Raw genomic sequence first — 27,793 nt, forward strand, 5'->3', positions numbered from 1 at the left:
TTTCCTGCTGACTAGAATTAGGGTAATCGCTCCATTATTCATCTCAACAGCTTAGTGCACCTATATTCATCTTATTTCTCTCATTTGCCCAATTTAGCGTCAAATTTCTACAAATTTTTAAAAGTAAATCGATTTGCTTCTCGATTTTCTCAAGTGGTTGAAAGTTTTAAGTTGAAAATATGGTAAAATTTGATGATAAATTGCTCAAAAAGGTGTGATAAGATGAATATAGGTTTTGAGATGAATATAGGAGCGGTTACCCTATATGCGTTTAAGGTGAATGTTTGTCATAAATAACCTGCGTGAAAACTCTGATTGTTACAATAACCAGTCAAATGCATTCTGATTTTCTAACTTTGACTGTATCGAATAGGAATATGCACAAGGAATTGTGTAATGGGCAACCAGGACTGTGCGATGTTATGAAACCCACGAAGGGAGCAGATCTTCTCAAATATCTACGTAAGGCCGACTTCGTCGGTTTGAGCGGGGACAGATTCAATTTCGATGTCAATGGCGATGGACCAGCGCGCTACAATATCATTCACTTTAAACAAGTCGAACCGGAAAAGTATACATGGATTAAGGTCGGTGAATACTATCAAGGAGAACTACGTTTGAACATGGAAGGTAAAATGGATCTATGTATATCTATCAATACATTTTGTGTAATAGCAGCTATTTCATCTATTGTACCGCCTATCTCCTGGTATCAAGCACAATAAGCCGTTAAACAACAAAAGAACTTTCCAGATTAGATCATTTGAAACTGTTGTAGCTAATAAAATGGCCAATCCCTTATTTCGTATTAGAGATACAATCGCTTGGTTGGCGTTGTAACGCGTAAAGCCAATATTTGCATAAGAACCATGAATGCTAGAGTAAATTCTAGTGTTACCTCATTCTTATTAGTTTGGATTGTTTGTTTGTTTGCGAAAAATGAACGAGACTTCGAAACAAAATTATACCTCATCCAGACAGGAAACTTATGTCACATCTTCAGTCCTCGTTCTGTTTTCGCATTCGCGTAAAATTTTATACATTTACTATTTCACACATAACTAGTCGGAAAACGAAAATAAATTAGTTAGTAAGTCATGTGACTCGATTCAGAACCACTCTTCGAGAAAAAACGTTTTACCTTCCTCACCCCGTTATAAACACTACAAACACATATCACAATAGAATTTCACTGGGCATCTGCCTTGGGGCTATATTTCAGCGATATAAGAATGAAAAACCATTAAAAACACTCCGCGTAAAAACGACTTTTCTGAAAATTGCGGTGATAAGTTCGTATATCTAAAGTTAGTAAAGTAAAGTAAAAGTAAATAATGGCGAACACTCTACCCTCTCAGCTCACACACACAGACACACAGACACATACACACACATACACACACACACACGCACACACACACACACACACACACACACACACACACATTTTTTCGACTTCTGCATTCTGATGTCTTCTTGGGTTTTTGCCGATAGTGGTGAGTTCTAATATGGATGTCAATTATTATAACAACATCCTAATCTTAATGCTATAGCTATAGAAGGCAATTTCTTATCATCAGCCTTTTGCTTGGCTCTGCGCCTTTTGACGTAGAACTACGTCTCTCAGGAAGTTGAGCCATATAGGGATGTGAAATGAAAATCTGAAACCGGAAAAAGTGAAAAATATGTCCAATTTCAAATGCTTATAAATCGGTTAGCTTTCGATGGATTTCCTTCATTCTTGCAGCAATCAATTGGAAAATCTTCCAAGAGTTCTCCCAAATGCAAAAAACTGTAATTTTATTATCTGAACTATTGTACTATTGAAAATTGTCAAGCCTTGTCAAAACGCAAAATTTGAGCTTTGATTATATGATTGCTTTCCCAAGCACGGTCGACAGAATTATTTCGGAATGTATTATTTGACCTATATAAGAGCATGTTTCAGCCGTAACTGCTCATATTAGTTCTAAACTGCGACTACAACAGTCTTTACTTAGCAGCAGTGCAGCGAATAGCAATGGCAACGGATAGCAGCAGCATCAGCATCGATAGTGGCAGAGCCAGCTGGTGCAGCGGCATTTCTTTTAGAAAAATGTTGTTTTTGTGCGGTAGCGGGCAACATAAATAGTAGGTACATTAGCCGGCTTCTTCTAATGTAAAGTTGCCAACACACAAGCGTTTGTGTATGCTGGTACTCAAAATATATGGGTCGTCAAATTGTCAGTGTGAAAACAGCTTTCAACTGTGTGCCTTAATCCCCTGTGTAGGAGTAGCACACGGACGCGATCAACATTATATCCGATATGAAATTGAACAACGATTCTCCTTATAAGGAACTAAAAATAAATTATTGAAAATTTAATATATTCTCGTTTTCGCTAGAATTAACAATAAAAAGTTACTTTAATCTGAATGAACTCTGTCTGTTTTTTTACATATTACTCTGTCTGCTGAAACTTGTTTGCGTTGTAAAGTGTTTGTTCTATTCCTGTTCAGTGATGTATGTGCAAACTGACATTCGGTAGCACTTTAACTCCTCTTTTGCACAAAACTTTAAACATATTCAATACAAGTTATGTAACAAACAAACTTATATAGTTCTACGTCAACCTTGCGGTCGTGGCTTTGCACACAACCCTTATGATTTTTTGATTGGTCCGTCCTTGGTTGAATTTCCAACCCTACATTTCACTCAACTCGAATTAATTTATCAATCATATGTAGACTGGTTACATAAGTTTCTAAACTATACATAAACATAACACAAATTAATGTTGTGTCCTCAGCCTCAAGGCCTTGAAATACTGTTTCAGTTCATACCGGGAAATCGTAAAGTCAATGGCGTCGCAGTGTTGATAGTAAGGGTTCATCATACTATTTATAGGTCCATTTTTGGCGTATTCTGTACGATGATGATTAAGAGCAAATAAACTACGGTGTCGATTGGGTACATAAAAGTTTAATTTAGAAGGTAGTACTGCTGACTCTGAGTCAACGTGCTGCGAAACGATATCGTTTACTAATGAAGTCTTCGCGTACTCTCACCGTTCCTTCAATGTTCGAATGTCAATCAACATGCAGCGAGCTTCATATGACGGAAGACGATGTGAAGTCCAACCTAGCTTACGGAAAGCATTTAGTAGAAATTGCTTTTGTACTGATTCTATTGCACACAATGTTACAATATTCCAGTATTGACCTCACATAGGCAATATACACAGTTAACTGATAGTGTACGGGTCTTGAAAATTATAGCAAAAGCGTTTGATAAACCCTAATATGTTGTTTGCCTTGTGTATGATAGTGTTATAGTGGTCGATGACATTAAGTTTAGAATCTAAGATTATTCCTAACTCCCTAACTTTTTCACATTTCTCTACATTGTGATTTCCTAATGCAATTACGTTGTTAATTTTCTGCTAAAGGATACTACATTGCATTTTTTACATTTAATTCCAGTAGGATTTTCTTACACCAGGTGTAAAATGTGTAGATTTCATTCTGAAATACATTGATGCAGTGATGCCACATTTTCATCTGTATTTTGGAGCTCAAAAAATCTTATCACCTTGGTAAAATTTGAAAAAATCTTTAAAATAAAATCTGCATATGTACTGGACATATCCTTCTCGAAAAAAAAAAATGCAATATAGCTTGTTTAACATTTTTTTCGCGAATTCATTCATGCACACGTTTATGCGTAGCATATGAATATAATAAAACCTCCGACACGCGCCACCGCATTTGAGTTAATTTATATTTTTCAACTATATAAAGAAGTTTAATTTACGACCCCATGAAAACCAAAAAAATCTGTATAAATCTGTATTATTTCCAGAAACTCTGTAATCTGTATATGCAGATATCTGTATGAAAAATACGCAAAAAATCTGTATAAATGCAGATAAATATGTATATGTGGCATCACTGCATTGATGTCTTCTTGGGTTTTTAATTCCAAAATCAGCTTAATGTCGTCGGCATATATTAAAACTAAACATATTTTTGAGGATGAAGAAAATGTCGCTTGCGTACAAAATAAAAAGAAGTGGTCCTAAGTGGGAGCCTTGGGGAACACCTGAATTAACTCGAATGGGATTTTACTTCTTTCCATTAAATTTTATTATTTGTTGCCTGCTTGTTAAATATGATTCAAGCCACTTCAGGAGACCAGACTCAATTGAATTTTTTTCAGTTTAAAAAATAACATCGGTATGTCAATAAGATCAAATGCTTTGCTAAAGTCTGTATAGATAGCTTCCTCATGGTTCCTGTTATCCATTGCATTCATAGAGTAATCTACGAATTCAACTAAATTTGTGGACGTAGAGCGGCCTTGGAAAAAGCCTGGTTGTTTGTCTGTTATTCGATTTTTGACTTGAGTAAACATTTTTTCATTGACAATTGCCTCAAAGAGTTTGGGAATGCAAGAGATAATAGCGATTCCACGATGATAACGTATGTCAGATTTCTGCCCAGATTTGAAAATAGGCACCAAAAATGAGCTTTTCCATATGTTTGGGAAGACTCTAGTTTTTAACGACATATTGAACAGCCAGAACAAAGGAGATGTACCGTTTTGATTCAAACTTCGAACAGTCTCAAACTTCGAACACTTTAGTATAAAAATCACATTATTTTAGCTAGAGTAATAAAAAGTATGATTACTGTATACCAACTGACAGTCAGTGTTGAGACGTTTGCCTATCTATTTTAGTGATTACATTGATCTGTTCGAAATTTGAATCAAAGCCGAGTTCTGAATTCTCGTTATTTCGCAAACAAAACATGTTTGAATCTATATAAATAACACTTAATTGCAACAACAATGAAATATCCAACATGTTAAACCTTTAGAATCGACGAGAAAAGTCATTTTAGTTGATTTTTTAGTGCAAGAAGTTCCATCATAGCTTAAGTGTTCGAAATTTGATGCAGTACGGTAAGTTTCTTAGCAAGATTCTTCATGAGTGCTGGAGAGATTCCGCCAAGTCCAGGTCCTTTGGAAGGGTCTACATTTTTTAGACCCTGCAAAACATCTTGTACCTGAAGTTGGTTGACCCCAACGTTTCTTGGATATTCTGGATAAAATGCGATTTTCTTCGGAGAATGTGGTATAGATTTCCTAGAAAAATTTTGCAAAAAGATTACAAATGTTCTCCAAGTTATCACCAACATGTTCGTCGAGTTGCATTATTGATGGAAAATTGTCTGATTCCAGTTTTTTTTTTTTTTGACGTAATTGAAGAAGTCAACATAGTGGATTAGCACATAAAGTTCAATTCTTAGAAGAAAAAGAAATATAACATACCAATAATCTCAATACCTTTTTTGCCCAAAATTATATTTTTTTTGGCTACCAACGGTGCAGCCTGCGCCAAATATCCAGTACAAAAATGTGAAATTTCGTGACGTTATTGATCTTATTGTTATTGTTCCGTTCGTTTCGGAATTGAATTTAACTTAGGATAGGCAAATACATCCCATCATCAGACCTTATTTTGAAATCTAAGATGTCGATTTCCAGGTTCTAGAATACAATCTATGTGAAACAGCCAAAGGCCATCCAATATGTGTATTTCCAAAAACCAGGATTATGCCCAGAGATTGGAAATTAACATTAGACGTCATTTTGAATTCCAAAATGTCAACTTCCACTTTCTGAAAATAAACTAAAATGGACAAACACTATCCAATATGTGCATCCTGACACCAAACCCCGGAACCCAGAGACGGGTATCAACCCAATTCGCTGTGACGGAGCTGCTACCTTCAATTTGTTTACTCTGTGAGTGAAGAGAACAGGAATTTCTTCAAGAGTGAATGTGATAGTAGATTGTCCCAAAAAAATCGATGTTGAAAAAGTCAAGGTGCTCAGCCCTAAATTGAAAGATAATGTTATTTATAGCATTTTTGTAGAACATTTCGACTTTCTAAAAGGTTGTTTTCAGGTTGCCCAAACGTGATTTATGAAACAATGACTTTTTCAAGCTACAAAACCACTCTTTTGCACTTTTTTCAAATCTGTTCGATTCCGAAATTATTTTGCATGGTTTGGTTCAGCATCGCATTCAATTATTTGACTCACAGAGCCCACTGAACATCACAAAAAAGTGAATTTTGCTTATAATTTTCAGATAAAACCCTTCAAAACACATATAAAAAAATTTTGATCAAGAACTGAGGTTTTTACTGCAAAGCGGAATTCAACACGAAAATTTACATGAAAAAAGATCCTTGATATCTTATCGGGGGGCTGAAATGTCGACGTTTTTACATGTGATGGAAAACTATGCATTTTGTCAAAAATGCTACTAAAGCTCAATATCTCCATTGCACAGTGTTTTATTTTGCTGTTTGTGCGTATAATTTCCTAAATAGTGATTCAAATGTTGATTATAGCCATGAGGTATATTCGGAGAAGTTTCAGGATATTCAAAAATGCATCTTTTAATGTAGGAAGAAGGGTGATCAATCCACCAATAAGTGAGATAGAAAATTTACTTTTTAATCAGAATGAGATAGACGCAAGGTGTCTTCGACAAAGTTTTAGGTTATCTCTAGACAAGAAACTTTAACGAAGACATCATGTTTCTATCTCTTGTTACGAGCAACATTGAGTTTTCTATAAGAAGGCACGAAAAATCATAATTTTCGTTCTAACTTTTTTCGCAGATTTTCCAAATTTTTAAACCTTCTACTAAGTTATCAGCCATCCAAAACTGCATTTGTTTTCTGAACATTGTTATTTTTTATCTCCCAAAATACAACAGTTATTTAACATATTTGTTAAAATGCATAGTTTTCCATCACATAGAAAAATGCCAATATCTCAGCTCCTCGATAAGATATCAAGTATCTTTTTTCATGTAAATTTTCGTGGTAAATTCCGCTTTGCAATGGAAGTTTCAGTTCTTGCTCAAAGTTCGTTTTTATTTGTGTTTTGAAGGGTTCTATCTAAAAATTATTAGAAAAATTAATTTTTTGTGATGTTTAATGGGCTCTGGGAGTCAAAAAACTGAATACAATGCTGAACGAAACCAGGCAAATTATTCAAAAACAACCCCACAAGCATAAAAAAATGTACGAAAAAATGTAGGAATCGAACAGAATTGAAAAAAGTGGGTTTGTAGCTTGAAAAAGTCATTTTTTCATAAATCACGTTTGGGCAACCTGAAAACGACCTTTTAGAAAATCGAAATGTTCTACAAAAATGCTATAAATAACATTATCTTTCAATTTATGGCTGAGCACCTTGACTTTTTCAACATCGATTTTTTTTGGGATACCCTAATGTGATAGCAACCATCTTAGTATTTTTCTTTAATTTAAAAAAAATGATTCACTTCCATCAGGGCATTCGCATTTGCTATTTTGAAATTCAAGGTAGCGACTTCTGGGGTCTTAAAAGGGTACATACTTAAATGACGTAGCATTTTTTCCACTTTTTTCAACCCCCCCTCCCCCTCGTAGCATTTGGTCACAAAACTTCAACCCCTCTCTGAAAAAACGTAGCATTCGATCAACCCTCCCCCCCTTCTTCAGGTTTTGAGAAAAACGTACAAAAATACATGTGGTAACTAAATACAAAACAAATTACTTGAAAATAAATCATGTCTAATTCAATTTATTTATCACTCATACACTTGTGACAGCACACGGTGTGTCCGAAATGTCGGATTATCATACTTTAATGTACCTCGGATTTTCTTTCACCAAAAGTTAATTTGGGTCCATACCTTTCAAAATCAACCGGTTTTAAAAAAAATCCATCGGGGGGGAAATTGAATAAAATTGATTTAAATTTTTTATGTATTTTTTTTTTAATTATACTAATTTTTAATATTAAATACACTGATAACGTTCAAAATAAATAACTCCATCACAATCTTAAGCATAAGATAGCTTTCCTAGTAGATTTCTAGATTACATGTTAAAGAAAAATGAGATATATACACAGGTATTAAAAAAAACCCGAACACATTTATATACTAGTGGTTGATATGCATGTGTTATTCTCTCACTGCAAAGTAACCTTGGTTGCTATGGTGCATGTGAAAAAATCAGTGATTGCTATGATTTACAACACATGTAAAACAGTGATATAAACAAACCATTTCGACAATGTTAAAACAAACGACGGCTCGTCTAGTTGTTTTCGGTAGATTGTACAAAATGAAGAAAACACATGAACAAAATCGGCCAAAATATGTCTTTAGTGTTTCAAAAAGTGAAACAACCTAAATTGATACATAATACGCTGACAAAAACACAAGTTTCATTCTCGAAAGCGACAAAGATAGTGGAATGTATCCCAAACTTCTTTGCGGAAGCTGCTATTGTATACTATAGTATGTTTTAACCAACTAGAAAAAAAAACCAGGAATAAAACATTTGAGTTATTATTAACTTTTGTAACAAAAATATGAAATCAGACAGATTAAAAACAATTTACAACTTTTGACGTATTTTATCATGAATATTGAGAATAGGTTATGTTACCATTTAATTTTACTACAAAAAATCAAATACCCTCTAATCGAATACCGTCCGCACATGTATTTTATCATGTATACACTCCCCCAACAATTATGGATCTCCCACAATTATGGATCACTTCTGTGTTTTATGTCATTTGACTTAGTTAAAAAAAACTTTTTGGGGACATGTAGCATTTTTGCAGTAAAACATACCATATTTACTAGCTTTCAACACAGAAAACATCGTTTTAATCTCAACATAGATACGTTTTTTATAAGAGTATAATATTGTAATCTACAATCTATCAAAGTATTTATCGTTTTTCTCAATCAACGTAAGTAGCGCGCTCCTCATTCATAAGGTTTCTATGTGATATAATAGCAGCTAATTCTCGGGCAAAAAATTGCTGATACACAAAAATCAAGGTGAGTTATTCACGATTCATCAAAATGTTGATGGTTGATTGCGATTTTTCTATAAGTTATTTTCTAAATGTTTCATGATAGGGACCAAGACAAGGTAGTTTCTCACAGTTATGAATCACTTCGATTCAAATATGATTTTAACCAGTTAAAACACCCTATCAACTTCTATTGGGCTCTAAACGGAAGCTAAACAGTGTTGAGTCTTTGAAAAATACTGTTCTTAAAGCATGTGGGACGGGAAAGCTACGTGAAGCGGCAAAAAGTTATGATGTACCATATGGAACGGTTCATCGCTTCCTTTCGGGAGCGACATATCTGGACTCTAATTCTTACTGCAACCTCGAAAGTCACATAAAATGTGACCAGGCCATGTGAGATCTTTAAAACGATATGAAACATGGCAATTCTTCATATTACATAATTTGAATAAGGTTCATTAAACAAATTTATTACCGAAAACTGTTTAATATGATGCAAATTGTTTCATAATTGGGACCGCTCTGAAAAGTGATCCATAATTTGGATTTGATGAGCTGTAATACAATAAATATATTTTCTGAGAAATATTTATAAAACATGGAAACAAATACTCAATCAAGTGAAAGATTACATATTTCTGTAACTGCAAACATTTATAGATTACTTGTATACAATAAAATTGGCCAGAAATGATTTTTTTGAATTAATACCTTTTTAAGTGATCCAGAATTGTGGGGGACTGTAATAATTATAAATTATTGCAAGCAATTCGGTTAAAAGTAAATTTTTTTCATTAAAGGAACGCAGGTAGTTGAAATGGAACTCAATTTTCTACTTGTTGATGTTACATAATTTGTATAGATCACCAATCAAATAGAAAAATTTAGGTTGAAAAAACACTAAAAATTCAAATTTTTTTTTCATTTTTCCCCCGATGGATTTTTTTTGAACCAGTTGATTTTGAAAGGTTAGGACCAAAACTAACTTTTGGTGAAAGAAAATCCGAGGTACATTAAAGTACGATAATCCGGCACTTCGGACACACCGTGCAGCATTTAATATGATGTTAACGTCGCTCTGGATTAATGTTTTTTGCTTCGAAGGGTTTGTGTTTTGTCACGGGAAGGAAATATGTTTATACAACTTCGCTTGATCTATACTGCCGGTACCCGGATAACTGTCCCATAATGAAAAACAACATTTTGAGAAAACGGCGATTTAACATTATCCGTGAATTTTCTGATATCCAGCTATTTTATGCAATTACCAATGACCAGAACAGTTTCATGGCATCACAAGTTTATCGTTGAGAACGAATAACCATGGGTGGAATTGGTTTTACGTTACATAACTTTAAAAAAAAAAAAAAACAATATGGAACAAAATATGCGGGTACATTTCAAAAGTACACGCATATTTTGTCCCATGACATATAAATTCAACCAGCAACCGGCAGTATCACTGGCAACGTAGATTGTACTACTGAAAAATAACATTAGTCTAGTTGATTAAATGATATACTTCTATATGCCTAAAATTATCCGATATACACTAATCTGGAGCAAAATTATGTGTTCGAAGTTTGTATCACTATGCAGTGGGACTGTAATGCGGGTACTTTCAATATGGGATAAACACAACTTGGTATTTTTTCCATGTTTTTTCATACAAAAGTATCAATTTTAAATTTTTTTCGGGAAATATGATAACAACTAAGTCGATTCCCGATGATAACTCAAATGCTGGTACCGGCAGTATATATCTGTAGAAAACACAACAAAAACTAACCCCTGCACTTATCAGCTATGAAAAGAAACGAGTATCTTGTAACTTTCACTACAGTGAAACCTCCAGGAGTCGATATCGAAGGGACCATCGACACAAGGAAATATCGACTCATAGAATAAATTTTTGAAGACGTCAATTATTCATGCAATAGATTGCATAGAACTGTGTACACTATTTTTTATCATTTTAAACTTTAATTCAATTTTAGTAGCAACAGGTGTCTAGAGTCAATACATGTTGCTTCGGGAATCAATCCGGGCCGATTGTTTCCGATATAGCTGCAAATTTGTTTGATATTGATAGAGATTGGATTCTATGATATTGATTGATCACTTAAAATCACAATTCTGAAAAAAAATTTTCAAAAATGTCAATGTGTAAAATATAAAATACTAAAAAATGACACGTTTTATTGAAATACTGTAATCGACAATGTTATAGATAGTTAAATTGCAGAAAAAATATACCATGTAAAAGTAACTTTTCCTTTGAAAGCAAAAGTTAAAAATAGGTATAAAAAGTGACGGCATTTTTATATGTCCGTTGATTTTTAATACTATAAATTTAACATTTTTTGATAGCAAGTGTCAAAATTTGCAAATGTTAAAATTAGAAATATAAGCGTTGTGAGCATCTGATAATTTTTTTTTATTAGAGAGGCTTTTAAGTGATTTGCTTCTGCTATTAAATGATTTCTTGCTGGATCATAAATTTAGTTGGATAATGTTGAAGCAAGATTTTTTGCTAACTGTAGAGCTTCCAGTATTATTGCCCTAGATATTGTTGTTTCGTTTAATTTCGCTAACAAAAATCATCAAAATCCGATCTAGCCTATCACATTTTAACAACAGTCAGCACATTATTTCTTCATTTCTCAGTTTTCTTCATCCTTTGCGAGAATTGAGATTCCATTCACTCTTTCACGTCAGAAGAACTTAGAATTTGAAAACAACATTGGCTCATAGAAACCAAACAACTAGCATAGTTACCATTACCATAGGATCATCGAGCGAAGGAGGCATCGAGTAATAGAAATATCGACTACTGGGAGTGAGTTTGTATGGGAAATCGAAGTGACTGAAAATATCATCGAGTATAGGAAAATATCGACTCCTAGAACGTCTCATGGAAGTTTGACTGTAATAAAATCCACAAAGAAACAACGATTTTTGTTTTCAAAACAGATTGTGTGTTTGGAAATCTAAACGATTGTTTATACAGTAGAGCTTTCAGAAGATTTCAGAATGCCACAGATAAAAAGATTTCGACAGCTCTTGCTGCAATACTTTGTAATATGTTTTATTGCATTTTTAATATACATTTTCCCTGTAAAAAATCGATCTTTTAAAATAAATGCTACGTCGATTTCAATCCAACCCCCCCCCCCCTTGTCGCAGCTCGTCACAAAACGATGATATCCCCCCTCCCCACATAAATACTACGTCATTTAAGTATGGTCCTAATGGAGCCTAAAGTAGCCCAATACAACCCAACATGGAAATTTATGCTTTGTGCGTATTGAGAATATTGGTATGCTTTGCTGTATAACTTTGATCATTGGAAGGGCTAAATGAGTAATAAGATGCGAAATTCGGTTTCATGAAATACTGGTATAACTCAAAGTTTGGCATAGACCATTTTACGAACTGACAGGTGTCACAGATATTGGTGTTGCTTTCACGTGCGTTATGTCAGCGGTTCCGAGCTTTCTGTCAAAATTTCATTCATGAATTGAGTTCAGAAACGTCTTGTAAAATGGTCTATTATTGTTGGGTTTTCGGTGGCAAAGGTTTTTAACTACTGCACAATGGTCGGAAAATTGAAATTTCCGGCCGAAATTCATTTTCTGTGCCAAATTGTTGGTTTTCCACTGTAGATGATTATGGCATATAAGAAAAGTTTTGTACTGACATGGGACTGAGGCAAATGTCATGTGTTTTCGAAAAAACGTAAATAACTCGTTACTGGAACGACATGAACGATTACTGTTTTCAGCAAAGATGCACATAATAGTAAAACGCTTCTTATGGCTTTGAGAGTTAGTTCGCGATTTGTTCGCAGAGATGGCGCACTAATCTAACTATTGATAGGAAAATCCAAGAGATATGGTTTCTTCAGCAAAGTTGTAAAGCCATTCAATTCAAACAAAAATATTGGAGACGAAAAACGACTTTAGTTTTCGGTGGCAACATTCCTCAAAATATTTAGCAAATCTCGATTGTAGAGCCACCAAATGTTGATACAGTTTTCTATGGTCTTGTTTGAAAAAACTGTTTTAAAACGGTGCTTGATCAATTCAATGCAAAAACATTTTCTGTTCTAGGTTGTATGAACAAACTCACTAAATCGATCTTATTCATTCCGCGTCGAACACTCGACAGAAACGGACGTGCAAAGTGGTCGTTCTATTACAGTCCGGTCCGTGTGTACGAATAGCCAAACAAAAGAGTGTATTATTCAAGGCCATCAGTTGACAGTCGAGTCCGTGTCGCTGTGCTGAGTGATCTCACACCCGGCTCACTGCTGGTGGCTGTATTGGTGCTGCTGTACTGGTGCTGCTGGCTGCTTTGGGTGCAGCTTCGAACGATCGGACAACCACTGCTGGAAGGAAGAAGTAAAGAGGTACGTGTTCTTGTCGGCGCTAGTTCGCTAGTGCGCTACATTTAGCGCGATGGATATAGATCCCTCGCCTCCCGTGCCACCATCCCCGAACCCCCCTGACCCTGACCCTCCTGTTACCCCCTCCCCTGTTCATTCTCCAGTCCCCCCTCGCCCCAGGCTTTACCCGGACGGATCTCAACAGGGCAGCTATACTGTTTATTTTCGTCCAAAGGCAGGAGTGAATTCAAAGCGATTAAACATACTGCAAATTTCAAAAGACCTGACGAAGGGGTACAAGGCCGTGACCGAAATTTCCAAGGTCCGACCTAACAAGCTCCGTGTCGTGGTCAGTGATCTGGCACAGGCCAATGCTATCGCTTGCTCTGAGCTCTTCACACGCGAGTATCGCGTTTACATACCCGCACGAGACGTGGAGATCGACGGTGTCATAACCGATTCGAGTCTGTCTGTCGAGTGTATCCTAAAAAGCGCAACCGGTTGCTTCAAAAATACCGAAACACAGGCGAAGATTTTGGATTGTAAGCAATTGCGGTCCATGTCTCTCGTCGGCGGTAAAAAAGTTTACACTCCGTCGGACTCGTTTCGCGTTACGTTTGCCGGATCTTCACTCCCTAGCCACGTCTCGATCGACCGGGTTCGTCTGCCTGTGCGATTGTATGTACCCCGTGTTATGAATTGCACCAATTGCAAGCAGTTAGGCCACACAGCCGCCTACTGCTGCAATAAGGCACGATGTAGCAAGTGTGGGGAGACTCATGCGGAAGATTCTTGCAGTGTTAATGCTGAAAAATGTATTCACTGTGGGGAAAACCAGCATGAGCTCTCCACATGCCCGGTGTAAATGCAGCGCAGAGATAAAATCAAGCGGTCACTTAAGGAGCGTTCAAAGCGTTCTTACGCTGAGATGCTGAAGAAGACCGTGACCACTTCTACCATAACATCGAACCCCTTTGATCTGTTGTCCTCTGATGAAACCGATTCTGACGATTCACCAGCGGGAACATCTTACGCCAATCCTGGGGAGTCTAGAAAGAGGAAAAATATTTCCTCTCCTAAACTTCCCAGAAAAGGTCCTAAGATTTCTCAAAGTGAAATGAAAGTTACAAGCAAACCAAACAGTGCTGCGGAAAAACCGAAGCAAACTCCTCCTGGGCTTGCAAATTTAAAGTCCCAGAAGGAGTTCCCAGCACTGCCAGGAACATCTAAAACCCCAGTTGTTCCTTTTGCACATCCAGTTGATGAAACAAACTCTGGATTTGTGAAATTCTCTGACATTGTGGACTGGATCTTTGAAAATTTCAATATACCCGATCCAATTAAAATTTTTCTTACAGCATTCCTCCCAACAGTTAGATCATTTTTGAAGCAGTTGACTGCCCAAAGGCCCCTCATTGCAGCGATTGTATCCTTCGATGCCTAATTCAACTGCGTATATGAAGGATTCTATCTCTGTCTTACAGTGGAATTGTAGAAATATTTTACCAAAAATTGATTCGTTTAAAGTTTTGATAAATAAAAACAAATGCGATGCATTTTCCCTTTGTGAAACTTGGCTCACTTCAAATATTGATCTCAACTTCCATGATTTTAATATTATTCGCCTTGATCGAGACACCCCATATGGAGGAGTACTTTTAGGGATTAAAAAGTGCTATTCTTTCTATCGTATTAACCTCCCCTCGATTCCAGGCATCGAAGTTGTCGCATGTCAAATGACAATACAAGGTAAAGAGCTTTGTATTGCCTCAATATATATTCCTCCCAGAGCACAGGTTGGGCAACGGCTGCTCCTTGATTTAATAGAACTTCTTCCCTCGCCACGTTTGATTTTGGGAGACTTCAACTCTCATGGCGTGGCTTGGGGTTCCCCATACAATGATAACCGCTCCTCTTTAATCTATAACCTTTGCGATGACTTCGACATGACTATTTTAAACAACGGTGAAATGACACGTATCCCGAAACCTCCAGCGCGCCCAAGCGCTTTGGATCTATCCTTATGTTCGACGACGCTACGGTTGGATTGCACATGGAAGGTAATCCTTGATCCTCACGGTAGCGACCATTTGCCTATTCTTATTTCAATACCTAACGGGTCGACTCGCATGCGACCAATTGACATTCCGTATGACCTCACACGGAATGTCGAATGGAAGTTATACGAGGAAATGATTTCAAAAGCGGTCGAGTCGATTCAACATCATCCACCACTTGAAGAATACAACCTCCTCGCGGGCTTGATTCTCGACGCCGCGTTGCAAGCCCAAACGAAGAAATATCCCGGCGTAACGATCAAAGAACGGCCTCCCACTCCGTGGTGGGACCAAGAGTGCTCCGATGTCTACACGCAAAGATCCGACGCGTTTAAGGCCTACCAGGAAGGAGGTATACCTGGCGACTATTTACGGTATTCGGAGCTTAATACCAAGCTTAAAAGTTTGGCTAAAGCGAAGAAACGCGGATATTGGCGTCGGTTCGTGAACGAGACGTCGAGGGAGACATCGATGAGCACTCTTTGGAACACAGCCCGAAGAATGCGGAATCGCGTAACGGTCAACGAAAGCGAGGAGTCTTCAAGTCGGTGGATATTTGATTTTGCCAGGAAAGTATGTCCGGACTCTGTTCCTGAGCAAAACATTGTTCGCGATGCGTCTCCGGGCCACGACGCGATAGAATCACCTTTTACGATGGCAGAATTTTCAATTGCCCTCCTGTCCTGTAACAATAACGCGCCTGGGTTAGATAGAATCAAATTCAACTTGTTGAAGAATCTACCCGGCAATGCCAAGAGGCGCTTGTTGAACTTGTTCAATAAGTTCCTGGAGCAAAACATTGTACCGCAGGATTGGAGGCAAGTGAAGGTGATCGCCATCCAAAAACCAGAGAAACCAGCTTCTGATCACAACTCTTATAGGCCGATTGCAATGCTATCCTGTATCCGGAAATTGATGGAAAAAATGATACTCCGTCGTTTTGACCATTGGGTCGAATCAAATGGTCTACTGTCAGATACTCAATTTGGCTTCCGCCGTGCCAAAGGGACGAATGATTGTCTTGCGTTGCTTTAAACAGATATTCAGCTGGCGTATGCTCGCAAAGAACAAATGGCGTCTGCGTTCTTGGACATTAAGGGGGCTTTTGATTCCGTTTCTATTGACATTCTTTCGGGTAAACTTCACCGACAAGAATTTCCTCCAATTTTGAAAAATTTTTTGCACAATTTGTTGTCCGAAAAGCACATGCATTTTACGCACGGCGATTTGGCAACTTTTCGCATTAGCTACATGGGTCTTCCCCAGGGCTCATGTTTAAGCCCCCTTCTTTACAACTTTTATGTAAATGACATCGACGAATGTCTGGCAAATTCATGCACGATAAAACAACTTGCAGACGACAGTGTAATCTCTGTTACAGGAGCCAAAGCTGCCGATTTGCAAGGACGATTGCAAGATACCTTGGACAATTTGTCTGCTTGGGCTTTACAGCTAGGTATCGAATTCTCTCCGGAGAAGACTGAGATAGTAGTTTTTTCTAGGAAGCATGAACCTGCTCAGCTTCAAACACAATTAATGGGTAAAACGATTTCTCAGGTTTTGGTACACAAATATCTTGGTGTCTGGTTCGACTCTAAAAGCACCTGGGGTTGTCACGTGAGGTATCTGATGAAAAAATGTCAACAAAGAGTGAATTTTCCTCGTACAATAACCGGACAATGGTGGGGAGCCCACCCAGGAGACCTTATAAGGCTTTACCAAACAACGATATTGTCTGTCATTGAGTACGGGTGTTTCTACTTCCGCTCCGCAGCAAACACACATTTGATCAAACTGGAGCGAATACAATATCGTTGTTTGCGTATCGCCTTGGGTTGCATGCAATCGACCCATACGATGAGTTTGGAGATCTTAGCTGGAGTACTACCATTGAAAACCCGCTTCTGGAGCCTGTCTTCTCGTATTCTTATCAAATGTGAGGTCTTGAACCGTCCCGTGATTGAAAATTTTGAAAGGTTAATCGAACTTAATTCTCAAACCCGTTTTATGACATTGTATTTCAATCACATGTCCCAAAATATTAACCCTTCTTCGAATATTCCAAATCGTGTCGACTTATCAAATACTTCTGATTCTACTGTGTTTTTCGATACATCCATGATAGAAGAAACTCGTGGAATCCCGGATCATTTACGCGTGCAGCAGATCCCTAAAATTTTTTCCAATAAATATCGAAACATCAACTGCGACAATATGTTCTACACTGACGGATCACTTCTTGATGGGTCCACTGGCTTCGGTATCTTCAATAACAATTTAACCGTCTCCCATAAGCTCGATAATCCTGCTTCTGTTTACGTCGCAGAATTAGCTGCCCACGGACCATTATTTCATCTTTACGGACAGTCTCAGTTCCATTGAGGCTCTCCGATCGATGAAAGATGTTAAGCACTCTCCGTATTTCCTGGGGAAAATACGGGAACATCTGAGTGCTTTATCCGAAAAATCGTATCAGATTACCTTAGCGTGGGTCCCTTCTCACTGCTCGATACCGGGTAATGAGAAAGCGGACTCTTTGGCTAAGGTGGGCGCAACAAACGGTGATATTTATGAAAGACCAATTGCCTTTAATGAATTTTTTGCATTTGTACGTCAGAATACGATCATCAGTTGGCAAAATTCTTGGACCAAGGGGGAACTGGGAAGGTGGTTACATTCCATAATCCCCAAGGTATCGACGAACCCGTGGTTCAAGGGGTTGGATGTAGGTCGGGATTTCATTTGCGTGATGTCTCGGCTTATGTCCAATCACTATAGATTTGACGCGAATCTCCGTCGTGTTGGGCTCGGGGAAAGTGGTATCTGTGCCTGTGGTGAAGGTTATCACGACATAGAGCACGTTGTTTGGTCATGCCCGGTACACCGTGACGCCAGGTCTAGATTAATAGCTTCCCTGCAGGCCGAAGGTAGGCAGCCGGCTGTTCCTGTTCGTGATGTCTTGGCGAGCCGTGACCTATCCTACATGTCCCTTATATACGTTTTCCTGAAATCCATCCACGCCCCAGTTTAGTCCTATCCCCTTCCGCCTACATCCAACCAAACGACAAGAACACGTTAAGACCCCGGATCCGGAAACAGCAATCAGACCCGCACGATACTCTCAAGGCCCGATGGAAACAACCCAATATGCCAGTCCGTAATATCTTGGCCCAGCAGCGGAACAAATTTAATATGCTGCTTACCTATGGCAATGAAAACCATCAAACAGCAAACCTGTGCTTTTAATGCAAAATATTCTAGCTTTAAGTTAGATTTAGTTTCAGCTCGTAGTCGGCAGCGAGGATAAAAAATTTGCCTTTAGTTATTAAGATACTTTAGAAAGTAAGCTACCAGATATGATTGGCGCCGTTAAACATTGAATTGTATTTGTGCCGTGTCAAATAAACTATAGATGAAGAAAAAAAATCGATCTTATTAACTTCCTCGTAAGACATTGCTCGCTTCTTCGTAAAACACTTGAATAAAACTTTGTAGCACGCCAAAATCGTCTAGGGACGACGATGGCGAACTGTAAAGCACACATAAAACTTTGTTTTCTCCACATACACAAGCAATCAGACCGACTCAAAGGTATGAACTAGAATCAGTCAGCCATAAAAGACATATGAGCCGCATGATTCAGGAGCTTAACAATATGTGTGAGATTGCGGATTTACGCGTGGGAGTAGTTGTGAGATTGACGGTTAACACAATGGAATTTTGTGAATGAAAAACCTGACTGCAATGTTGGAAAATACGACCATGAGAACCTCCATTTGTTAATGCTGTATGCCCACATATCCGGCACACAGCTTCTACTTCGGCTGTAACTGACGAGTAAATGCTCAAATACAAGCTCGAACCATTTGTTTAACTCTGGCAGTGATATTTGTGTTTGGTGAGAGAAGTTTGCGTGTGGTGTTTCATGGCCGTGTTTTCATAAAACAAACACTGGGAATCATTTTTGGGATAATAATTCATTTTTTTATTCGGTTTAGTATGATTTCACATGAACAATCGCTAAATCTTTTAGCGATGTTGTAATGGGTTAGCAAAATAAATTTCAGAAAAAAACTTTGGGTTGATAAAAAAAACATCGTTTGAAAATATTAAAGATACACACGAAAATCAATTTATTGCTAATATTAACCTTTTTGCCTTTCTCCTAGAAAGGTATAGCAATCACTGGAAAAACCAAAGGTATAAAAGCGGTCCCAATGGCCGAATGTCATATACCACTCGACCCCTTTCGACGAACTGAGTATTTTCTGTATGTATGTATGTACGTGTGTATGTGTGTGTGTGTGTGTATGTGCAACTTTTTTTCTCACTCACTTTTCTCAGAGATGACTGGACCGATTTTCATGAAATTAATTGCAAATGAAAGGTCTAGTTGCGCCATAGGTTGCTGTTGAATTTCATTGTAATCGGATTTTTAGTTTAGAGGTTATGTATCAAAATGTAAAAATCACGAAACATCAATATCTCAGAAACCACACAATCGATTTCAATAAAACTAGTTTCAAATGATCGGGCTGTCTCCAAAACTCTTAACTTTTAAATTTCGTTATGATTGAACTTATGGTTCAAAAGTTATGTAAAGAAAAGTTATCCTGAGGTTGTTTAAACTCACTCATTTTTCTCAGAGATGGCTGAAGGGATTATCACAAAACTAGTGTCAAATGAAAGGTCTAGTTGCCCCATAGGTTGCTATTGAATTTCATTGCAATCGGATTGTAACTTTGTCCGTTGTTCATAAAAATGTGAAACCATTTAATGAAAGTAAACATATTGACTTTCTCCTAACGATCACTGGCTAAATAAAAGGTAGAAAAGTGATCCAAATGGCCGAATGTTATATACTACTCGACTCAGTTCGACGAATCGAGCATTTTCTGCATACATGCATGTATAGGTGGATATGTTTGTGTGTGGGTGTGTACGTGTGTATGTGCACCTTCTTTTCGCACTCACTTTCTCAGAGATGGTCTCACCGATTCTTTCTATCTTGGTGTCAAAGGAAGGGTCTATTTGCCGCTAAGGTTGCTAATGAATTTCATTGTAATCAAACTTTTAGTTTTGGCGCTGCGTCAGAATGTGAAAAACGCTCTTATATCTCAGAAGCTATGAACATAGTTGTATTCAAATAATGGGCTTTTAAACCCTTAAACAATGAATTTCCTCAAGTTTAAACATGTGGTTTGAAAGTTATAAATAGAAAGAAACGTGACCCGCAGACTGTTTAAAACAATAGCTACGATCAAAATATGTGGCCTCAACATCATTTAAATTCGATATTGTACTATTTCAATGTTTGCAGCCTTGCTCGGGATTGAAGTTGAAATTAAAAGTCATTCATTTCGCTTTTTGCCTTTCATTTCGCTTTTTGCCTTTCTCCTAGAAAGGTATAGCAATCACTGCAAAAACTAAAGGTATAAAAGTGCTCAAAAGGGCCGAATGTCGTTAATCACTCGACTCAGTTCGACGAACTGAGCATTTTCTGCATGTGTGTGTGTGTGTGTGTGTGTGTGTAACGCTCTCCCAATCTCACTCGATTTTCTCAGAGATGGCTGAACCGATTTCAATGAAATTAATTGCAAATAAAAGGTCTAGTTGCCCTATAAGACCCTATTGAATTTTATTGTAATCGGATTTTTAGTTTAGAGGTTATGTATCAAAATGTAAAAATCACGAAACATCAATATCTCAGAAACTATACAACCGATTTGTACAAAATTAGTTTCAAATGAACGGACTACCTAAACAACCCTTAACTTTTGCATTTTGTGGTTCAGAAGTTATGAAAAGAAACGTGTTCTGGAGACTATTTAATCTCACTCATGTTTCTCAGAGATGGCTGGACCGATTTTTATAAAATCAATGGTAAAATGGAAGGTCTTGTTGCCCCATAAGACCCTATTGATTTATTTTGCAATCGGATTATTACTTTGCCTGTAATGTTTAAAAATGTGAAATCCAGCTATGAAAAGAAACATATTTCGAAGACTACTTGGACTCACTCACTTTTCTCAGAGATGGCTAACCCGATTTCCACAGAATTAGTATCAAATGAAAGGTCTAGCTGCCTCATAAGACCCTATTGAATTTTGCTGTAATCGGACTGTAACTTCGTCTGCAATGTATCGAAATGTGAAAATCACGAAACTTCATTATCTTAGAAACTACACAACCGATTTGAACAATATTGATATCAGATGAACGGGCTAGTTAAGGGTTAACTGATGAATTATGATTGAACACGTGGTTTTGAAGTTTGGCTGCCCTATACGTTACCTTCTCATTTGATTGTAATCAAACTTAAGCAACCGTTATGTTTTAATTTGTGAAACAACGAAAGTCTATTATCTCAAGTATTACACGATTTATTTGAACATAACTAGTATCATACAAACGAGTCATCTCTCAACAAATAACAAACTTCATAACAATTCGATATACTGTTCAAAAGTTTTGGAAAGAAAAGAAAATCAAAGATTATTGAAAACTTTACCTGCTTCGATCGATATATGTGGCTTCAACATAATTTAAATGTGGTATCGTACCATCTGAACGTTTCGCTCGTGATTAAATTGTTCGAAATTTAGAGTCATTTCTTTTATTTCGCTATTTCTTAAGCACTAACAATACGTCAAATTTCATATTTTATACTTCAATTACAACATCAATATTTTGGAACCCAAAGAGTGAATAAACCTCTATTGGATTTAAGCATTCATGTAAATCTATTTTTATAAATAATAAGTTTGAATGAGAAAGGCTAAGTCTGACCGCTAGGTGGATTAATTTAGGTTTTTTTCATACAAAATGAAAAAAAATATGTTTTTACTAAAGTGTGTACAACTTAATAATTATACTAATTTTTACTTTTTCTAGTATATTTTTGAACATAATTGCTATGACATACGTTGATAACCCAAGTAACAAAACTGGTTTTATCAATGTTTTATAGCGCTGTTTCGGCTGTATTAAGCGCTATAGAACTTTGATAAAACCAATATTGTTACTAAGGAAGTCTCCATAAAACTCCAAAAAGTTTCATAGAAATATTAAAAATTTTAAATTATCTTTTTCTACAAAAACGCAAATTTTACTCAAACTTTCAACGTATCTTTCAAACAACGTATATTCTTATGAACCAATTAATCTGATAATTTTACATTTTTTTAATGTAAAAAAATTGCTATGATATACGAAAAATTTTGTTGATAAATCACCCAAAAATTCAAAAATAGCAAAAAAATGGAAAATTTTTAATCATCATCTACCAAAACGCAAATTTTCCTCAAACTTTTAACACATATTCTTGAAGGGCACAAGTAGGGCTCTTAGACACGCTATCAAGTGCTGTGCTTACACGTGCTTACATTTAATGTTTTTGATGTTCAAAATTAGGAAAATTACGCATATTTTCAATGTGGCCTGCGACTGACTCTGGAGGGTTGAAATCCATTACCCTTCTTGTTTTAGGAAACTAATTTAATGAGCTTTCAATCATATGTGAACATACCATGATAGCTTTAGTAGGTTTTTATATATTCCAAAATATTCGGAAAAACTATTTGTCTCTGGAAAAACTGTTTGTATTGTTAAGTTTCATCCAACAAAGATTTGTAATGAAGTGGACGGCAAATCATAAGTTACAAGCAATTTGCATTTTTTCACAAAAAAGAAAAAAGAATTATAAAAAGTGAACATAAATGAGTTTATTTTAGCTTATACAATTTGTTTATTACGTTCACACTTCAGATCCAAAAATGTTCAAAGAGAATAGGAAGTCTCAAATTTTAAACTTTTCGTTGAAATGCAAAGATTATTTTGTAGGTACCGTTTATTCCAGCTTGTTATTCACGAAACTATGATTTTTAAACGGTCCTTTTTAGGAACACCAAATGTTGATTGGTTGATGAAAACTTCAGGAGCTGCAAGCTTCTGCTTGAATCGTACTGGTCTCCAGTTCCAAGTAGAATAATAATAATAGGATTAATAATAATAACAAAGATGGAGTTGTACTAATTCAACTATGATTTCAATATAGATTATTGTTAATAACGCTTTAACGTCTGAGCAGTAAAAAAGACATTCCGTCTACTGTTATTTATCATTAAATATCCTACGTCAACCACGCGGTAGTGTTTCGGATCTCATTTTTCAACTATTTCCTTAGAACAAGTGACTAAAACTCAATTAGAACAGTAGCGGGGTTAGCACTACGATCCTAATGACACTAAATATCTCAACAGCATGGCAATTCAAGACAAGGTGGAAGGTATAAAATGGAGTTGTGAAGAAGAAAAAAGTAGAGTCGTTTAACATCCTTTAAAAATGTTATAGGTATTCATAACGAGCTTGTATACAAATTTCCAACCGTAAAAATACTCACCTCCATTGACGAGCAATGGAAGATACACAGTTTGAAATTGGATATTTGTATACGAGCTCAACGTGAAAACCCACATTGAACTCAGTGGTATTGCTTAACGCTGTACTAAACTAAGTTTGATTTTTTTTCTAGACATTCAATTTGGAATTAAAAATCCAACTGCTCCCGAATCCGTTTGTAGTAGACCGTGCGAGCGAGGTCAGGCAAAAAAATATGTGGAAGGCGAAGGTTGTTGCTGGCATTGCTTTAACTGTTCACAATATCAGGTAATTATTATTTCAAATTACATGCATATTAATTCTAAACTTGAAATAAACTCACAGATTCAAAATCCCACTGACGAAACACATTGCATAAACTGTCCTAGAGGGACTATACCAGATTTATACCACGAAGCCTGTCAACACATTCCCGAGGATTATCTAAAACCCGAATCTCCATATGCAATAGGAGCAATGTCTTTCAGTAGTCTGGGAATCCTTATGACGCTCTTTGTAGTAGGAGTTTTCTTGAAGTACGTTTATCAAATTTGAAACAACGAATAACATAACTATGTCTTCTATTTTATGTAGAAATAATGACACTCCCGTTGTACGAGCATCGGGTAGAGAATTGAGTTATGTGCTCCTTAGTGGTATTCTATTATGTTATGGTGTCACTTATGCACTGGTGTTTAAGCCTAATGATATAGTTTGTGGTGTCCAGCGGTAAGTACCAGCCTTCGTATTCAGTACGCTATTAAACGTTCATTTTCAGCTTTTGGTCGGGATTTTCGTTCACTGTTATGTACGCTTCATTATTAACCAAAACTAATAGAATAGCTCGGATATTCAATGCGAGTACCAAGTCGGCGAAACGTCCATCATTCATAAGCCCCCACTCACAGTTGGTCATATGTGGGATTCTGATATCGTTTCAGGTAAACTAAATATTCAAAGTAAATAGTCACACTTTCTCGTACTTGCTGATTTTTATTTTCATTATTTAGATTCTAATTAATGCTGTATGGATGGTTGTGTCCCCAGCACATGCAATGCATCATTATCCCACGAGAGAGGATAATTTGCTTGTTTGCAATTCTTACACAGATGCGTCTTACATGATTGCGTTCTTTTATCCAATATTTCTAATAATTGTATGTACTATTTATGCTGTTCTAACGCGTAAGACTCCAGAGGCTTTCAATGAATCGAAATATATAGGTAAGTTTTCTCAAAAACTTAACATTGATACTAGACGATGAACTAATGATTGTAGGTATTTCGGATCGTAGCACCTTTCTTGTTCAAAGTTTGTAAAATAACTATGCTTTGGCTTTACTCACGTCTTGCCTTCTCGAATGCTCTTTCACTTAGTCGCCTAGCGCCTTTGTTTTTATCTATAACCGCATTAATCTCAAATACCGCTAAATCTTGACCGTCATTACCTATTCCTACCGTAAAAATTCGCATCTATCTGCCATGACCAGGTTTCGAAATGGTCACGGTAGACCACATTTTACTGCGATAACCGTCTTCTTTTTTCTCCGACGCTACCAAGGCTCGCTGTCTTGAGCAAAATCATTTCAAATCGCCTGGAAATACGCGAAAATTTAATCGACCATTTTTGATTTGAATGAAACTTTGCACACATATTTGGCTTAGCAAACTGAGAATTTTCCACAGGTGGAGAGATTTTTTACACCCATGAGTTACATTCTAAAAGGCCGTATGCCTTTTGGCACAGGTTTTATTCGAAGCATTGTAGCTCAGAAACCGTTGGTTGTATAGAAAAACTATCTGAGAATGAGTTGTAGGGAATTAAAAATGCACCATAAAAAATATACACTGTACAAAAAAAATTTTTTTTGACCAAAAAAGATTAAAAATAAACATTAAATTCCAATTAAAAAAAAAAGAGTTGAATTTTTGTTTTATTTTTTTTTCTTTTAAAGAAACTTGACGTTAATACGCAACTTTTAAAAAAAAGTCCAGGATGGAGAAATGAAAAATAATTTTTTTATGGTAGATTATTTTTTCTATGAAAATTCTAATTCAAACATTTTTCAGAATATTTGTATTCTGATGATTTTAAAAGATGCAGAGAGTCGTTTTGAACCAAAAAGCTCTTGGTAGTAAACATTCTAAAGGCATTGGTTTTCGAGTTATTTCTAATTTAAGCTCGAAAAATTATAATTATTTAGAAAATACACGTTTTTCTTAATTTGTCCATAGTTCTCCAGCAAAAACCATACGTTTATTGGAATGCTTGATCAAAAATACACAATTCATTCTTTGACAACAAAACGATTGGGCGAACGGTTCACAAGAAAAGAGTTGGATGTTCTAAGTAATATAAATATATATAAGAATCAAATATTTATTTTCGAGTTTTATTATCTTAGGAATATATTTTTTTATGACATAGATACTTTACAGAACTAGTTTCACCTTATATTTTATATACATCATAAGTAAATGATTCGTCATCATTTGAAAACAGCTTCGTTTGTACCTTATTTTCTGAAATCGGAACAAAAGAGTAATACTTTTGTGTGGCAGCTATTATTAAAGATTTTTTGAAAATAATGCGCCATTCTGTTACTCCTTGTTCATATTCTTCATATGATACCCAACTAAATGACATTTTTGATGAATTTTTATTATTTTGCTGATTAGACCAATCATACAATTCTTTTGCGCTTGTAATGGGATGTTCATGTTCTTTAGCTAAACTTGCATTTCCTGCCATTCGTTTTAATATGCAACCAATTGCATCGCATGGGCCTTTACCAAAAAAATGCCACTCTGCATCAACGATATATTTTGTTTTGAACTTGCAAAGACTTACAAAGTTTTTTCTATATTTTTTTTCTATTAATTTGGCAATGAACACCTGAACCGCAACAGTATCATGATGGAGTACTTCCGATATTATCATGAAGCTGATATTCTTAAGTGTTCCAGATTCTGAATAGTAAACAACGAAGGGATGAACGGTGGCTTGACTATTATTCCAATAACTACACGAATCACAAATTGATAAAGACGTATTAAAATGAGCTTGACTGTTCAATATTTTTAATTTTGCAATAACGTTTTCGTTTAATTTGCGTAAGCTTGATGAGCACCGATAATCAGGAAAGGGTTTACAGCATTTGGGCTTGGTGTATTTCATTTTCACTTTATTCATCTTCACAAAATGTAAACTGTTACTAACACATCTGGAGTAGTGCAATCGTATTTATATACGAAAACAGATTTGCTGGAGAACCATGGATAAATTAAGAAAAACGTGTATTTTCCGAAATATTAATAATTTTTCGAACTTAAATTTGAAATAACTCGAAAACCGATGCCTTTAAAATGTTTACTACCAAGAGCTTTTTGATTCAAAATGACTTTCTGCATCTTTTAAAATCATCAGAATACAAATATTTTGAAAAATGTTTTAATTAGAATGTTTAAAAAAAAAATCTACCATAAAAAATATATTTTTCATTTCTCCATCCTGGACTTTTTTTAAAAAGTTGCGTATTAACGTCAAGTTTCTTAAAAAAAAAATGAAAAAAAAATTCCACTCTTTTTTTTTTAGATTAAAATCAATGTTTATTTTTAATTTTTTTTGGTCAAAAAAATTTTTTTTGTACAGTGTATATTTTTTTATGGTGCATTTTTAATTCCCTACAACTCATTTTCAGACAGTTTTTCTATACAACCAACGGTTTCTGGACTACAATGCTTCCAATAAAACCTGTACCAAAAGGCATACGCCCTTTTAGAATGTAACTCATGGGTGTAAAAAATCTCTCCACCTGTGAAAAATGCTCACTTTGCTAAGACAAATACGTGTGCAAAGTTTCATTCAAATCAAAAATGGTCGATATTCCACCATCGGTCATTTCGCGCGATTTGTCTCTCTTACTACATTCTTAAACGAACATGTTAAATGAGCCACGACGTTTTTTCTTCAAACGTATTTTGACATTTTTTCAAGAAACGAGAATTACGCACGTTGGGTGCGGCTATTTCGGAAATTATTTATATCATTGATCTTGTAATAATATTTCTTAACATAAATAG

At 36.1% G+C, this 27,793-nt stretch overlaps 1 protein-coding gene across 10 annotated transcripts in view; it reads left to right on the plus strand.

Annotated features, from left to right (window-relative positions):
• Positions 1-27,793, plus strand: part of LOC129725475 (metabotropic glutamate receptor 8-like) — an 89,015-nt gene that overhangs the window by 41,641 nt on the left and 19,581 nt on the right. For all 10 annotated transcript variants that reach the window (XM_055681368.1, XM_055681370.1, XM_055681364.1 and 7 more), the window contains 6 exons: positions 374-630; positions 23,865-23,998; positions 24,056-24,246; positions 24,305-24,439; positions 24,489-24,651; positions 24,721-24,934. In XM_055681368.1, the coding sequence (XP_055537343.1) occupies positions 374-630; positions 23,865-23,998; positions 24,056-24,246; positions 24,305-24,439; positions 24,489-24,651; positions 24,721-24,934 (1,094 nt within the window). The remainder of the gene's footprint in view (positions 1-373; positions 631-23,864; positions 23,999-24,055; positions 24,247-24,304; positions 24,440-24,488; positions 24,652-24,720; positions 24,935-27,793) is intronic.

This window comes from Wyeomyia smithii, chromosome 2 (genome assembly GCF_029784165.1).
Source record: "Wyeomyia smithii strain HCP4-BCI-WySm-NY-G18 chromosome 2, ASM2978416v1, whole genome shotgun sequence".
In the NCBI taxonomy this organism is placed as follows: Eukaryota; Metazoa; Arthropoda; class Insecta; order Diptera; family Culicidae; genus Wyeomyia; species Wyeomyia smithii.